This window comes from Symphodus melops (assembly GCF_947650265.1).
Source record: "Symphodus melops genome assembly, chromosome: 12".
Lineage (NCBI taxonomy): Eukaryota > Metazoa > Chordata > Actinopteri > Labriformes > Labridae > Symphodus > Symphodus melops.
In genome coordinates, this window is record NC_136702.1 from 5,551,114 (window position 1) to 5,569,064 (window position 17,951).

General features: G+C 40.7%; 1 protein-coding gene across 1 annotated transcript in view; it reads right to left on the reverse strand.

Annotated features, from left to right (window-relative positions):
- The window catches only part of klf12b (Kruppel like factor 12b), a 44,859-nt gene that overhangs the window by 15,547 nt on the left and 11,361 nt on the right, over positions 1–17,951 (reverse strand). The window contains 2 exon segments of the mRNA XM_079357328.1: positions 2,034–2,577; positions 11,933–12,015. Of these exon segments, the coding sequence (XP_079213454.1) occupies positions 2,034–2,577; positions 11,933–12,015 (627 nt within the window).

Genomic DNA, 17,951 nt, shown 5'->3' on the forward strand with positions numbered 1-17,951 from the left:
AACTGCTACAACACGCCCACCTTTCAGTCAATTTAGCCACGCCCCCAGTTATGCAAATGAATGCATTATTGTTTCAATGTGATCAATGGATGAGTCCCCCCACTCCCTCAGTGTAGGACTGGCACAAGCTCTTCCATATGAAAAAGGAGGAGAAGGGATATTCTGTTGTAAAGAAAATAAAGTCAATTTAACATGGGTATAAACTAAGCTTCATGTCAGGAGCAGATGTAAAAATCCACACATTTTCTCATAGTTGCTTTAAATTTACATCTATTAACTAACAACTATTAGTTGAATTATTTCATGGGGACAAAATCTTGAAGACCAGTTGACAACCCTTTTCTTTATCTGGTGTGTCAATGTAGCATTTCAATGCAAAATATTTCAAAGAATGTCTAAATTATCAACAACATTGTAAAATTTTGTGTTGATTGACCAATGTAAGTTGTATTACATTTTTTCATGATATCCTGCCTCAATCCACACCTTCATATTCAAAATTTAGGGGTTTAATGCTTGAAAAAAATAAGGATTTCCTGGTTTGACAAATTTTTCGTCCTATTTTTCATCTGAATAACCTGTTTTTGTAATGTAAAATTCAAACCAATCAGACATTATTTTAATCAATGAATTGACCTTTGGACAATAAAAAATCTATTTGCATCCTTACAGAGACAGTGGTGGCACTTTTTTTTTTTTACTACTGGGAATGTGTATTTAGATGTTCTCATTAGATGCAATAAACATCTAAATGTACTGTTTGTCTTCTGGTTGCTAACTAATTAAAAGTGACTGTATCCACCACACCCAACATCCCACACTCATTCACCCCTGTCCCTTTTTGTTTGGTGCCTTCCGAGCTGGGCAGAGCTGAGATTGGACTGTGTGTATATATATATATATGTGTGTGTGTGTGTGTGTGTGTGTGTTTGCGTACGTGCATGTGTTTGTACAAGTGCCACCCATCTTCAATATCCATCCACACCCTCTTATGCAACTTTTGTTTTTCCTGTCCTTTCCTCTCATCTCCTTAGCGTTTAAAACGCCCTTCTCTAAGGGGATCACCCCACCCTGCCTGCCAAAGTGTCTAAAAACAAGCTTCAATGACACATATCACACGTTTGTTTTGTGTGTACATAAAGTGCATTCAGATATGTGAGTCAACGTTTGTTTGTTCTTCCTTCAGGGATTCACAAGAAGCAACCTCTCGGAAAACCAACAGCTGCCTTGTGCACGCCTCAGAGTTGGACAGAAACACCTTCAGTAGACCCACTCCCAGCGGCTGGCAGTAAAACCACACCCAGAGAGAAAAACCAACAACACAGTCTAAGCCAGGCCAATGAGGTCTCAACGCTCAAACTGCCTCACATGTTTACTTCTCGTCAGAAAAGAAGAGGTAACGACTGGTGTGGCCCCGGTTACCCGTGCCAGAGGCTATTTAAGACAGCCGAGTGAAATCTCTGTCAAGTTAAAGATGGGAGAGCCTTTCAACCTGTAAACCTCCTCTTCACTCCGAGGAGGGAACATCATCGCCTGAGGGGCCGTCTCTAAAAGAATGCACACACACTTATACACACAGTCAGCTCTCAGGGAGTCGTGTCTGCAAGTTCTTCAACTAAAGACAGACATATAAAAAGATCTATAGATCGATATAAGATCTAATATGATCTTATGTCAACATTGTAGATTTTAAAATTTAATTTAAATGGAGATTAATCTATTCTTATATTTCATGTCCAATCATTTAAGTTGCTGTTTTTAACTGTACATTGTGATTTTCACATGTAAAGTGCCTTTGAGCTCCTGTAAAAGCGCTTACAAATAAAATGTAAAAAAAAAAAAAAAAAAAAGTTACATGCTTGCTTGGTCATTCTAGTTAAAGATTTCTGGTTTCTGGAGTTTAAGTTTGAAATCATTTTTGGAACACCTATCACATCCACTCCTAGCTTGAAATCATGATGTACTTGAATAGGAATCCCAAAAGAGCCAAGTCAGTTACATGAATATGGAGAGAATGGAGAGTGTGCTCTCACCTTTGCCCTGGCTTTTGGCCTCTTCCAGCAGAGGTAGCATGATGGCGTTGTTGAGCCTTGAGGGGGATCGAACAGCGGTGGTGTACATAAGGGGCAGTGACTGTACCACAACCGGGATGCGGTGAACATGGCTGGCCAGCTTCGACGCTCCCTGTAGGCTCAGAGGGCTGGACGGAGGCGGCGGGACAGAGTGCAGGATGTGCAAATAGGGCTGACCTCTGACCCCAGATCCAGGGGCGACTAGAGGACCCGGCGTGAGCACCGACGAGGCGGAGGTGATGACCGATGGAGACGAGGAGGAGGAGGATGACGACGATAATGAGGAGGGAGAGAAGGCAGATCTGAGAGGGGAAGAAGATGAGGTGGTGGTAGGAGTGGTGGATGAAAAGGAGGGGCGGGGTTTGTTGATTGACAGGTCGACAGGCTCGGTCTGTGTGTGGAAGTGCAGGTCGTGAGCGAGCAGGTCTTCTGGTGGCTCAGGTTTCACTCTGCTGAGGAAGAAGGGGACGCCGTCCATCGCAGAGTAAGGGCGCACTTTAGGTGACTGTGGGAGAAAAAAAAGGAGCCGTCATTTTACATTTTTAATTCACTTTTTTTTTTCTTTTTAAATAGTTTAAAAGTAACTTCACATGGCCAGCAGTGTTTCTCACAAACAGACAATACCTGGACCGGCCACACAAGTATATTTATGGATGTCCAAGTAGATTTCAATACATCTTTTTATTTATTCATAAAATTGCTGAACGCAGGAGGAAAGAAAAGCTCCTGTTTAAAAAAAAAGAATCTCTCGACACCCGCGGAGAGATTAGACAAAAACAAGAAAGAGCAGAGTCACATACCTCTTGTAAAAACACAGATTGAGGTGCATTTCTCCAATCAAAACTGAAGCTTCCCATGGCTTCGTTTAAAAAAATGGTGTTGCAGCCGCTTGCTGCTGATTCTGTGAGGCGCACCCCTCGGCTTTGTGTTTCTGCGCGCGTGGATAAAATGAGCAGATTCAAGTTGTTTGTTGCAAATATTTAATTCATTTTGAGGGAACAACACATTTGAAATGAAATTAAACCAAATACTAATATTTACTCTAAAATATGAGTAAGAGTAACCAAAGATTCAAAGATGTTAAAAAACAACATGCATATATTTGAGTGCCAACTGTCACATGTGGCAGGTATTGTTGCTTTTGGTTTCATTTATTCAGTGAAAGTTGTTTCAAGCTATTTAAGATGTCACCATGTTACTTGGTGTAACATCCCCACCAGGGCTCTATTTATTTACATCCTTTCTTAATCCCTGGAGGAAATTTTGGTTAACACTCTTGTTATCGAGAAACAGGAGCTGTAGACGTGTCTTGGTGGAGAGATGTCAGAGTGGGGCTGCTCCACACTGCTACCAAAGGAGCGCACAAGAGCCATTGGGGGGTATGGTGCCTTGCTCAAGGGCAACTCAGCAGTGCTATACCCTACTTCTGTTGCCACATGTGTCAAAAAGCAGAACTGACATTCATTCACTTTTCTGAAACAGTAGGTTATTAAGATTTGAGGTTTAAGAAAGCCTTTAAGAAAAGAAAGGAAGGAAAAGCAGTTTTGAGTGACGATTTAACAATTTGCTGTCATTGGAATGTTCTGTAATACATTTAATAATTCGGTAATTAGTAGTATTATAAGAAGCCTATGTTAGAAACTTTAGACTTTTCAAACTGTACTTTGAAGTAGTTTTCAGACCAAACTTGATTTCTCCATTATGAGGCGTTGTTGCAGTTTAACCTCTGTCAGTTACTGTAGAAGTAATTGCCACTTTGCAATGCTATGCTGTAACAATGGAAACAATAACCTTCATTTGTAGAGCACTTTTCAAAATCAAAGTTTTAAATTGCTTCATGAAGGTGGTGAAAAGCCTTTTAAATTCAAATAATATCAGTTTTTATCCTTTATTTAAAAGCCATTTTAATAAAATCAGGTCATAGTCAACTGTTTTCTTGGGTAAAGGTTCAGTTCCAGGAATGAAAATATAGCTTAAAAGACAGAGTGAGAGAAATCAGCAGTCAATTTGCTGGTGTTCATTCAAGCGTTCATCCTCCTGAGTTAGCCTGATGTCACACACTGATGAAGCGCAGGAGTAAAGATAGTCTCTCACAACCGCCCTCGTTCACCGTATCCTTCCTCTCTTTCTTTTCTCTCTTGGCGTGGGTTGCTCTCTATCTCTCACTCTCTATTTTCCTGCTGTTTTCCATCACTCCCACAGCAAACGTCGCTCTCTTGGCTCCCCTCGTATCTCTCCTAAATCTCCTTTGTGACGGTGGAAAAACATCATATGGGCTCAATTTCCTGACCGTCTCTCTCTCTCTATCTCTCTCTATCTCTCTCTCTCTCTTTTGGTGATGGGCCTCCTCAGGCCAACGCTGGTGGCTCAGTGTATCCCTCAACACATCTTTCACTTAACACCAAGCAGACTGTAACACAATCTCCATCTGTCTGCACAAGTTTCCAGAACCTGTTTACTCGGAAAAAGATAATGCAGAACATACACAGTAGAAAAATTGACACTTGAGACACTATTAGATATTTGTTGCACTTGAATCCCAAACATTGGACGCTCTTGTTTCTCCTAATTATTGTTTTTTTTTTTTTTTTTTAAAGACCCACTTTAAATGGGATATAGCATATCTAGAATGACGAAGTTGGATGTGGGAGGCGTACTGGACTGTGTGGTGAGCAGTGTTGATACTCACAGTGGAGCCTTTCAGAGGCTGAGTCACAGTTAGAGCCATCAGGGAGTGAGCACATCCAGGATTTTTTACTAATCATGCAGGAAAAACTCAAAGGGAAAAACTCAACCACACAGCTGCAGCAGATATAAAGAAATGTGGATTTTCCTCCTTGCTTTTGTTTTTGAGACCTACATTTCTTTCCCCTTATGTAATGTTGGCCCAGAGAGGATCTGTGGCGAATTACTGATTTTTCTGACTGCTCTTTTTACGTAGTACTGCAGCTCATACTATTTTTACTCCAGACTTGTTCGCTGGACTTCAGGAAATGTTATGACCCCATGAATCAAAACCGGCTTCTTTCTGAGTGAGTCCTCCTCAGTTGAAAAACAAACCTCAAATGAAATATAACCTCAGATGACCCCTAGTGACCTTGGCACCTCAGTGGGGTTCAGCTTGGAGTCGGTGTTGTCGGGTCAAGGTTCAAAGCCTTTTATAGTCATTCCACAAACCACCCACCATGCATTTTTCGTGTTTTTTTTTGTTGTTGTTTTTTTTACACAACTTTATGTTTGTAATTACGCTTTCAAATAATCTTTATTGTAATAATCATGGGAATATGAACAAAATAAGGTATGACAAGTGAAAAACCGTATGAGACGATTATTCCTGTTGTTTTTAGGCAGAGACACTTCCCTCAAGGAAATTACCATTTATAGCAAATAGTTTGAAGTTATATTTGGCAAAAAGAGACGCTTTGAGGGAGCTCTCAAATAATCCAAACTGCAGAGAGGATTCTGCAGGGGGAACAAAATCCCCATTTAATAAAGAAATGTATACATAAAGGCAAAGTCAATAACAGAAAAAGCTTCAGAACAACAGGAGGAGGCTGCTGGGTGATTGGAAAGGCTACACTGTACACTGCGACTATGTGATTTGATTTGAGTTGTTAGCCACACAGCTAATTAACCAGCCTCTAGTAATAAAGCATGGATGAGGCAAGCTCTACTGTTTTATTGCTCTGATTAAATTAACTCAGTTCTGGGTTGTAACCATAAGCTGTAAGGTTGTTTTGTCCCCTCCTACTGCTAATATATCCCTGGGGCTGAAGTTAAAGCTTTGATGGGTGGAGTCCTACAAACAAAGATACATGACAGCAGTGACACAGGGTTTATGAGACAAAGAATTACACGAGAGAATGTTATTTTTAGTGTGTTCATCACTGAAATTTGTGTAGCAACTTAGTTAGTCAGTCAGTGTTGACGCTTCTTTTGGCAGATGAAACATTGCTTTGGGTTTTTGTTATGTACTTTATTAATCCCTGAGGGAAATTCACTGTTAGTGAGCGACATGCTTCTCACCCACATGGGCCTGCAATAGCACATGCACAAACAGGATTTGGTACCTTTGGACGTGTATTAATGGGGAGATGTCAGAGTGGGGCTTCAATACATAGCTACGCAAGGAGTGCACTAGAGCTGTTGCAGGTTCTGTGCCTTGCTCGAGAGCGCCTTGGCAGTTCAGGAAAAGACCTGGCAACTCTCCAGCTACATGACCAACTTTCATATTTTGCTCTGACCCTCCTGTTCCCAACCCAAGTCCCTACCGTCTAAGCTACTGCTGCTCCCCAGCATTCATAGGTTAGTGAACAAACTTTTAGAAATGGAGGTTTATGCAAAGAACCGAACTTGGTGCTGTTATGACAGGCCCTAAGCAGACATACATCCATAAATGTTATTAACTCTTACTTTTCCCTTGATAAAGAATACTTTCTGTTTTCTACTAATGTCTTACTAATTTTCCGGTATTCCCAACATTCCCAATTCTTCAACTTAACTCTTTAGTTTGTGCAATGGCAGCAGCATGGAATGTGCTATTGTTGCCCATCAACTCAGACCTACCTATTGTTTTGTTTTCTCAATTGCCGGTCAAAATCTCAGAAAAACAACCTAAAATGACTTCATATCACGGGAAAATTAAGTTCATAAAGTCAATGAATGCATGTCAGCTTCTTCCAATACCTCACATGGCACTGATAGATAACAACGAGCTTCGAGAACAGCAACAGTTTCTTGTCATCTCTGCAAGAGCTGCAGCTGTCTCTGCACACAACTTAAACTGTAGCTTATTCCATTAATTGATTGACTCACTGTTTTATTCATCGCTGTCAAACTTTAGATTTAATAAAAACAGGTTTAAGGATTTATTGGCCAGAGAATATACATCTCCTGTTGCTAAATATTCATTCAGTGCGTGATGTGACACTATTAAATGTAAATCTGTTGTGCGTTCTTTTATGTGAAGCTCTTTTTTGTTGCTGTCTTGGTCAGGACTCCCTCGTACAAAAGATTACATATCTATATGGTAATATTATTGATCAAATAAAAGGTTAAATAAAGTTATTCCAACACAGTTTAACTTTGCATATTTACCCTGCTTTATGGGTGTCCACAGCAGGAGGCCCAGTTGTAAAAGAAAACATGAAACACTTTCATTGGTTTATTTTGCTATACACTAATTATAAAATGTTTATGAATGTTATTAATACTGTACATGAGGAGTTTAAGTGTTGCCACAGAATCTAATGTGGTCTCTCTGCAATTAAATTCCTCCTTCAGGCTAGTTCAGTTTTTGTTTTATTTTGTTCCTAGCTGTATATTGAATATAGAACTACAACATTTCTCTCCAGTTGCTGCTGCTCCACAATTCTACCTAGAGAAACATGTCAAATGAAATACCACAAGTTGATAATATGTATGATTGTGATGTCAAATGTCCTCTGTGCTTTTCTTACATCAACTCCGGCATCAGCTTCATGTAGCCTTTCTTGACAGACCCTCGGGCGATCATCCAGCTGCCTCTGCACACGCTCTCTCTCTCTATGTGTTTGCATGTTCTGTATAGGCTGTGAGTGTCACGGACCGCCTCCAGCTACACTGCCTGCAGGCTTTGAAGTCATTAGAGCCATTGAGACTGATCTCAGTGCTTGTTTTTTCTCCTCTACAGTGTGTTCTAGATGGCTATAAGTTCTGCAGTACTGCCGGTTCACTCTGTCACTGAAAGGAAATGGAATAAAAAGAGGAAACAAACGTTTTTGAAGCGAGAACCTAAGTAATCGACATTGTGCTGTCTAACTATTACACTTCTCAAGTAGGATTTTAAAAAAAATCTCAATAGTTAATCGTGATTAATAACTTTTATCAAACACATTTTAAATTCCGTTATTTTGAGTTGTATTATTGTATTGTATTGTGTTGTTGTATTGTTATTTTTGCTAATGACAATAAATTGCTACGCTTTCATGATGAAATGTGCTGTTTTCAGCTGTGAGTACTGTAATTGCTGTTTGAATTTAACCCTTGCAATTCAACCCTTTTCAAACACTTGTTCCAGTTCAAATCTAAATGTGTATTTGATATGGTGGATATTAGTTGTGACTTATTAACTGAGTATCCATCAGTTATTAGGTTTAATTTAGTTTTGATTGTTTAGTAAATGCCAATAAATTAACAGGAAAACTAGTAAACCAATGTTAATCTGAGCCTGTACTGAGGATAACAGCTATAAACCTTGTTGACATTGTGCTAGACGGCTGCTGACAGTGTAACAAAATATTCTTAGAACTTACTCATTGTTTGTATAAAAGGAGTTGAAAGTGAAATAAGTCATGTGTCTTGTTGCTTAAGTGACTTTGTGTTTGGTTTTGCTAAACAGCAGCCATAATGTTAAACAAAATAAAAGCTAACTGTTGTCATACAGTTTGTCCCACTAATGTTACCCTTAAGTCCTCTGACTGAAGACTAAGCTTAAGATCTTCAGTGTGTCCTTTTTTACAGTCTAACCGTTGTGATAACTTTCGGAAAATGTTTGGCTACATTTACATATACAGAGTAGTTCTTAGCTAGCAAATAAAGCCAATAGCATAAGCCTCACAGCAACTTAAGTTGGCTAACATTTGCTGACATTTGTAAAGTTGTCATGCTTTAATCATAATGTGAATTTCATACCACCTATATTTAAGTAAATATAAATTTGTGGACCTATGTTCGAAATCTGTCTCAATGTACTGGCTCTCTGGCGCAACAAATGTTCTGTTGCCTAACCAACTGCCCTAAGGGTGTTAATCTTGCTAACACAGAAAGAAGACAACAAGCCAGCTCTTGTAAAACTTAAAAGAATCAAACCACAAAGATTTTGATAAGTTTTAGGAGGAAGTATTTTTCATAAATAAGTAGAACAGGAAACCTAAACTTGACTCTTGTCACTGCCTATCAGAAATGTTAGATTATGAAGCAGTGCTTCTTAAGAAGAACATCAGTTCTCCATATTTTAATCATAGAAAGATTGATTAAAGTAAAAGTGATAATTCAAAAGATAATATTTTCATTTTGTTTTGTTAAACACTTTTCAAGGGAGCATCTATAGCGACAATTGGTGCGTTTTTTTATTATAAACTCGCATTTTATTTGTTATCCGCCATCTCATTGTTTGAACTTGTTAGGGTAACTTTTTTTATGGTTGCTTTTCTTTTTCTTGGAGGAATAAAGTCAGTTACTAGAAGTCTGGAAAAATTGACGATCATTTTCGGCTCCTGTGTAAACACACTTCCGATTCAAGGTCAAAACGACCCAGCATTTAGTGTTACATAAAAGTTAAAAAAACAGATATTTGCATGGGTTCCATGACAAAACTCAACTGAAAATTTGAACCACTTCCACTCAGATTCTGACTGATGCACACACATACGTAAGCTCCTCACACGCTGACACACATAATGAAAATATCCTCGACCCGCCTGCATGCCTGTGTCCTCATGCCTCTGTCTTTATTAGGGGATACTGGTTAGCAGGGCAGATTTTCCAGCCCCTTGCAGGAGAATTGTCTAACGAGGCGGACCATTTCCAGCAAGCCCTTGGCCCCCCGCCACCTAAATGAAGACCACATTTCTGCAGCAGCCTAAACTGTCTGTCTGCCGTTTAAAGGGAAGCACACAGTGTTACAGGGCAAGATTGGATCTTGGTGCACTTCAAAGCCGTGTGGGCTGCAGTGCTCACATCCTGTCTGTGACTGACATCACTGTAAGTATGGAGAGTGACTTCAAACACCAGGTATTAGGTAGCTCAGCTGAGAACAGGACACCCATAAAGAAGCCACCTGCGGCCCCTCCATCAAGTCAAGAGAGATGGATTCAATTCTTATCAATACAAAGCACCCATACACTGCTGAACAATTCAAGATTGCGACTAACCTGATGGGTTATCAGCAGCTGCTATTTTTCTCATCCATCATGTGCTAATGCTCTCGTTTTCATCGCAACAGAAACTATTTCGCTCTTCTCCCCCAAAGTGCTCCTGTAACATATTAGGGGCCTCGTTATTATTGATATGTTATGAATGGAAATCAATAGCAACTGAACACTAATTCATCATGATAACAAATATTAAGTGACCTGCACCCACTGCACACACACACACACACACACACACACACATGCACACACACACAGCTGTGGCACCAACACAAAGCCCCTGTAACCTAGCAACAGCCTCTCCATAACAAGACCACTTTATTTCTAGGTATGTTGGAACAGAGAGCACTGATGCTGCTTTGTATGTGGGCCAAGAAAACCCGCATGAGGTATCGCTGTTATTCCTAACAGGGTCAATAGACGCAGTTTAATGCTCAGAATTAAAGTTAGTATGGGCTCACTATAAACGTTCTATTATTGCCCATTTTTATATTCAAACTTTTAATGGAGAAACAATCATTTTCTAATTTTATTTTTGATACGGTTGGTTACATACAACCTCCCATAACTTTAATATTACACTGCATTTTGAAAGAAGATTTTTTTTAAGTATACATGTGTATTTCATTCGGCTCATATTGGTCAGTGTAACTTAAACATGACTGCATGCTCATGCTTGGTCTTTTAATTCACTGTTTTATAGTGCTGTGATTCATCACAATCTTTTTGCATCTCACACGTGATGTTATCATGCCAGCGAATAACAACAAATAAAGTTAAAAAAAGTTTCCAGATATTATATGAGCCATGCGGAAGAAAGTATTATGATGGGGTTTTTTGCGTCACTTTTTCATAATAATTTTTTTTTAAATGCCCAAAACTTCCCTGAAATTGAACCAAGGTAATCTTTTTTTTAAAGCAAGCAACCCTTAGTTTCAACTATGAGCAAAAAGAGCAGGTTGGGATATTTTCACTTGTTTTCTTGTTTGCATAGCTTGAGGTTAGAAACTCCCCTGTCTCTGCCTTTCAACTATCACTGTAACAATGAGGCCGTTTCTCTTGGCATCCAAATCACAAATACCACTAAACATTGTCACACATGGGTTAATTTTACATTTGCGTGTCTCTTGCAGACCCTAAAAGGTAACATGGTTGTCTTTATGAGATGCCAGGGACTATGATAACATGTATTTGAGGAAAGAGAACTGGCTGATCAATCTATATGGATGTGTTGTTAAACCTCCAACTTTAAGTAAAGAAAAGATTCCTCATTTGCATTTTAAAAAGCTCAGAAATTGTTACGTCACTTCTTCTCTGTGACGGTTTCCTATTAAGGGAAGAAAACAACACAGAGTTGACTGAGAGCACCGCGAGAGAAGAGGCGTGCGTGAGATCAACAGAGGAAGAGATGGAGCTGAGATAGTGCTCGAAAAGAGACTTAACTGTTGTATGTGTAAGTGCAAAAGGGAGATCATTCACAAGTGTTGTTGAGAAAGGAGGGTATGGGAGGAAGAAGAACATTTGAGGGACATACAGGGGCAGGAAGAGACAGAAGAAGATAAGATTTAAGAATTTCCCATGTGACCCTCCTCTCCGCCCCCCCCGCCCCCCTTCTCTGGAGCTGTGACTACATCTGCACAATCATCATCCAGCATGGACTCTCTGCCGGCTCTAGTCGCCTCCCCGAAACTCCCCAATGCATTCCTGCTCCAGCTGTGCCTCTCCTCCTCCTCTTCTGCTTCTGGGTTTTGCTCTTCTTCCTGCTTACTACCATGCTCTCCGACCACTCCTCTTAGCCCCCACACTCACTTACTCCTTCTCTCTCCTTCTCTTGCTCTCTTGCTCACTTGCTCAGGCCTGGGAGTGATTATCGGCCCATTGCCGGGAGGAGGAAAGACGGAAAGAAAAAAATAAGGGGAATTGTCTGGAAAACAACTGCTCTCTTACCCCTTGTTCCGATTCCAGGGGCTCGGCTTTGACTCGGACCGCAGGCATTCCGTCAAGCATTAACATCCTGTTTCTTCGGCTGCCTGTAAAGGGATACAGAGGAGGTGTAAGACGGGTGTTTTAGCATGACTAAGCAGGTCCCACACTCACAGTTATTCACACATGAACATCAACAATGATGCGCACCCACTGGAAGATAAACACATTTTAAATAGACACAAATTTGTATGCTTCAAAACCATCAGAAGCTGACAGACAAAAAAGATGCATGCAAACTGTGTAAACTCCGGCAGCGCACAGCTTGACTCCTTCCTCCATGTATTTAGGATTTTCAATTGCCTGGTGTGCTGCTGCAGAGCTAATAACACTTCATAACGTGGAATAAAATCCTCTTAAGACTTCAATGAAATACAAATACTTGCTTTGATACACGGTTACTTAACAGCAACAGCAACTGTGACTCTAAAAAAATGCTGAAATAATTTAAACTTGAAAGTGAAATATTGACACCACTGCAGGTGATACAAATGTCAAAATGTGACACAGGTAAGCAAACACATGCATTCATTAATAAACTATTTAAATTGGTATAGAAAAATTAAAACAAGTTCTCCCTGTCAGCAGGTGGGACGAAACATTGTTTTCTTAAACATGCTTTCTGTTTTCAAAGTAAGCTCTTGTGGTGATGATTTCTGTCCAAGATTACATTTTTATGAGAATGTTATCTTTAATTAGTTACTTGGCGCTATACAAAAGAGTAAAATGCCATGAGTGACAGCTCTGTTGACCAATGAGGCTACTTTAGTAGAGGAGGAATGGTGAAAGAAGTGTAACAAACCCTTACATAGGAGTTTGAACTTTCCAAAGCTGTGAGTGTCCCCTTAAGAACAAGACAAAGATCTGTTCTGCTGTGGACTGTACTAATCTGAGGGGTCTTTGCTGTGTTAATGTTAGGTTGTGCATATGGTTAGCCATAGGGGCGGGACTTAAATACAGCAGGATGTATAAGCATATTTGGCTTCAATTAATTTGTCAGCACCCGTCTTGGGGGTATTTTGGCTTCATGTTTGTATAAAGTGAGAAGTTGCAGACATGTGGTCCATGCAGTCAGTGGTGGAGAGCATAAAGGCTGTGAGCAGAAAGTGAGATAGAGGGAGAGGAGTAGAGAGAGATCATCCAATTTACAGTATCAATGCCGATAATTATAGAAAAATATCACAAATAATTAGATATATTACATATATGTTGTGTTTGTATTTATATAATTTAAATAAAATATGTTCATTCATTCTTCCCTTTAATGATCGCTCCTTTCTATTCCTTGAACAGGAATACTCCGATGGAGCCAATGACAACAATGCATGTTCCGTATCTCCTCAGCTGGGGCCGACCTGAGGTAACCCTCCCTCTTATTATTTTAGCAGCAGTACATGGAGGAATGCGAGCACAGCAGATAGACTCTAAACATCTCTATTACTCTCCACTGCTGGCACCAGCAGCAGGATGTGTGGCCCAGTTCCTTGCATTCGACAGCCACCACCGCAGCCACCGCGACCACTCTTGTGCAGAGAAGAAAAGCTGAGCCAATCCGGAATGACATATAGCCTTTCTGTGCGTCCTATCCCATGATCCTCTAACTATGCAGACCATCTCAGATGTAACAGAACATCCCTGGGGCGTCGCAAACAATCAAGATTTTTTACTCACCAGAAAATCCACTCAAGATAGTGATCAAAAACATTTCTTTTTACAGATTCCAATAAAAGTTGTGACAAAAAAAAAAAACTCATTTATTGCTCCACTGCCTCTTAGAGTCCCAAGCACAACCCCTGATCCTGACTGTGTTTGTGTGTGAGAGAAGATGAGAGAGGGAAGGGAGGATTTACTCTCTCAATCTGCAACCCCCCACCACCCATCCAGCCGCCCAACCACCCCCAGATCTCGCCTCTCAGGTCTAAGTCCCTCAGGTACCCTGGCTGTGCTGTGCTGCTATTGTGTTGTTGTCCAGGATGTCCTTCGGCTTCAGGTCTTTGGTAGGCCCAGATAGGGTTGCCATGGCAACGGCTGTGCGGGTGGAGCTGCAGCCTCAGTCCAGCCTCGAGCCATGAGTCGAGGAGAAGAGGAAGGAGAGGCAAGTGCACAGAGAGGGGCAAACAAAGTGAGGGTTTTGTTTTTCCTCAAGATGACCATCTGTCTGACGTTAGAATAAAAAGTCCTTTTTATCATTTTAAAAATTAACTTCAGACCTTTTTTTTAAGGCATTTTATTATCTCTTTTGCTAAACCTAAACTTAAATGTACCGATAACAGACGGCTAAATCATGTAAGCTAGTTTTGTTTAGCCTGAATTTCTATTTTTGTAAGTTTTGTTATCATCTCTTATGTTGGGGTTTTATTTCATCATTTAATTCTTGAAATAATCTTAGATATTTATGTTCATACTTTTTCACAGATACGTTTGAGTTTTAAATAAACTCCTTACTTCACTAAAAATGTTAACTTATATTTTTTGTTTTGCTACATCAGCATATTTTACTCTTTTTGATGTTGTGTCATGCCACCTCAGCTCTGGAACAGTCTTTCACTTTCCATCTGTTCAGATGACTCCGTTTCTGCTTTTAAAGCCAGCCTTAAAACTTATTTTTACAGACTGGCCTTTTTAGCTGACAGATCATTTATCATCACTCCTGCGTGCAGATTTTAACTCTCCTGTTTTAACGTTTTTACTTTCATTTGCCTTTTGTTTGAACTGCCTGACTGAATTTTTACTGTTTCAGTATCTGTAACTGTGATTGTCCATTGCTTTTGGTAAGGACTTTGTGCACCTGTCTCGACAAATAAAGTATCAACATTATTATATTGTTATCTATATGTTTGTTTGGGGGTTTTATGAAGCATCTTATAATACCTTATTCAAGAGTGACAATGTCTTTTAAGGGGCATTCATCAGAACCTATTTGTGTTTGATCAAACACGTATTGTACATTTCTAAGAATCCACAATCTTTCCCTGTGTGCCTTCAGTCCAGATAATCCAGTCATTTGTGATCACCTTCCTAATGAACTGGCCTGCAGAAGCTTGCTCATAGGAAATCAATAGCACAGTGCATACCTCTGCTAGTGATTGTAATGGCAAAAGAGCTAGCAGCAGTGAGATAAACCTGAGTAATGAGCTAACAGAGGGGCACTGCGTGTCGAAGAGGTCATGTTGAAAAGCCTTGACAGGAGTCGACTGTCAACTGCTCCCATGAAAGGATCACGACTGCCAGTTAGGGAGGCACGACGCAAATAGATTAAGTTTGAAATGAAGAGAATTATTCCATGCTAGTAAACCAATGTAAACTCTGTGTCCTCTATCACTAAATTTGGTGTGCAGGCTCCAGCAGCCAGCAGTGTGCTGTCCGTCAGCGGTATGAGGTGAGGCTTGGTGTGAGGGAGATGGAGAGAGGAGGGGGTGAGGAGAGGAGAGGAGGGTTAGAGGGAAACAGGGTAGATTAAGATCACCTTTCCATTTGCTGCACTCTGAAATGAAATGGCCATCCCAGGTGTGTGGGGGAGTTGGATGGAGAAAGGAGGGCAGTGGAGTGTTGAGGCATCTCATTTCTCTCTAACATGCCCCCAATCCACCCCTCCTGTCCCCAACAAAATCCACAGAATAAAAAAAAAGAGGTTAAAGTAGCAGGTGAAGATTGGTGCCAGTCATGATACAAAATAATGCTGAAAAATTACATATTTCATTGTCTGCTTCTCGCTTTGCTATTTTCCTTTGTGCTTATTGGTGCGCCTGTTAATGCATTTCACAGTATGACCTGAAACTCCCACCACATAGCCACACAGATGACCTCAGGTCCAGTGTCTGTGCGCTGATGGAGGTGATAGCAAAAAGCTGGAGAGGAGGGATAAAGAAAAAAGCTGGAGAGGACTGGCTGGATTAATTAACAGGACAAAGCTCTGGACCTGACAATAAGGGGAAAGCCTGTGATGCGTTACAACATTATTCACAGTCTGGGGACCCACCTATTGTCCCATGTCTCGAAATTCTTTTTTTATATCCTGGATTTATGTATAGCGAACAGCAACAGCAATGACAAACCTCAAGTTTGGATAAATGGATGTATTTCTGTTGCACAGTACCTTTAACATTTCATCCATCCCGACTCTAAAATAAATCCAAAATGAGCTGTAATTTTCTATTGCACTAAGCCTGCAGTCACCACTTAAGTCTCACAAACAAAACAACTAATAGCATCGCTGATAGCTAGCTGATGCTTCATGTGATTGGTTAAACATTGTGAATACATTTCCCATGTATCCAGCAGCAAGCATACTAAACTTGAAGACATTTACTTTTTTTTTCCCCTTTCACGTCTTGTATGATACTGCACATGTTTATTTTTTGTAACAATAAAAGCGCAGATGTGTTCTGCAGATGTTTAAACACACACTCACACTCATTATAGACCCTACATTTCCCAAGACGAAAAATCAAACAGACCTGCAAAACCAATCAGTGAGAGCTGCTTTCTGTCTTACTTCTGATTAAGCTTTTTCTAACATGTGCTGTGCGTGTAAGTTAATTAGTCATTGTGTGTTAAAGTGAAAGTTAAGCTTCACCAAACAAGATTCAGAATCTGTAAGTGCTACTTTCTCTCGTCTCTCTCTCCTCTGCACACACCCTGAAACACACGGCAACAGAGGGCCCCACCAAGGCTTCATTCCCATGTTGAGCGCCCAGAGCAATTGTGTGCATCTGTGTCACAAAGGCTGGACCTGCTGCCACGGGCTGGGAGAGGGTGAGGGGGAAAGGAAGTGAAGGGAACAGGAAAGGGAGGAGGGGAGGCAATGAATTATGGGAGATACATGAGGAAGTTTTAAGGGAAGGTGATAGCAAGAGGAGTGAGTAAGTGAGAGCGTGTGGGGTGGAGGGTGGGGGGGGGGGGGGGGGGTTTGTTAAAGAGCGAAGAGTTGCTGGCAGGAGCAGCGGGTGGGGAGGCAACCAAGGGGAGTTGAAGAGGTTGAGATGGGGGGGAGGGGGGGTGCAGGAGTCAGAGAAGCGAGAGAGAGTAGAGAGGGGATATGGATGCAAGCCAAGGCCCGGTCGAGCGCAAAGCACACGGTGCAAGAATGCCAACAGACACCCTCCACCCCGCCTCTTCCCATAGTCCTCCACTAAAGACAGGAAAGAAAGAAGGAAGACGAGACAAAAAAAACTAATGTTTAAAAAGCTGCCACTTGGAAAAAAACAAAAAAGAAGAGGCTGAAAGTGCTGCTTCATTTAATAAACAGCTGTAGGTGACATGACAAGAGCATTTCCTGTGTTTTGCCTTTATTTTGTGCCGCCAGCCTTTTTGCCCGAGACTCACTTCCCTTTTCTGTGCCCCTGGACACCCCGAAGTGACACATTGGCCTGATAAACAGCCTACAACTGCTCGTTCACCAGCCTACTCCTCCACTTCCTCTCTTTTGAGTCACACAGTGCAGCAGCTTTTACCAAAAAAAAAACCTTACTGCATTCAGTGCAGACTCCTCGGACAGGTAAAAAAAGAAAAGTCTTTTCAGAAAAGTGCCACATTGACTCTTGTAGATCCAAGAAACTCAAGGGTGTGGTATATGTTTATGTTGTTTGCTAGTAGTGCAGACACAATAGAGCCGCAGCTGAATCACAGCTGATTTTTTTCGATCTCAGTCTGCTTCGTGTTAAACTGTCTGCTCATGACCTCATCTTCTTTGCCTCATTCACATCTTGAGCGCCCATTCAGATAGTTCCCTGCAGAGCTTTGACTTCCAGAGTTACAGCACTCAGGAAAATATCAGAACTCGATGTGTTCAAAGGTCTATGCTGACCTAAAATGCCAAAACGTATAAATGACCAGTTAAGACTATATCAGAATGTGAATTATTGACTTGATTTGTTTTACTTTAAATCTGAATAGTATGCCATAGAAATGTGTACATTTCTTAATTTGATTAAAATAATAAGAAAGACCATTATTCTGTTCTCCCACACCATACATATTTAGT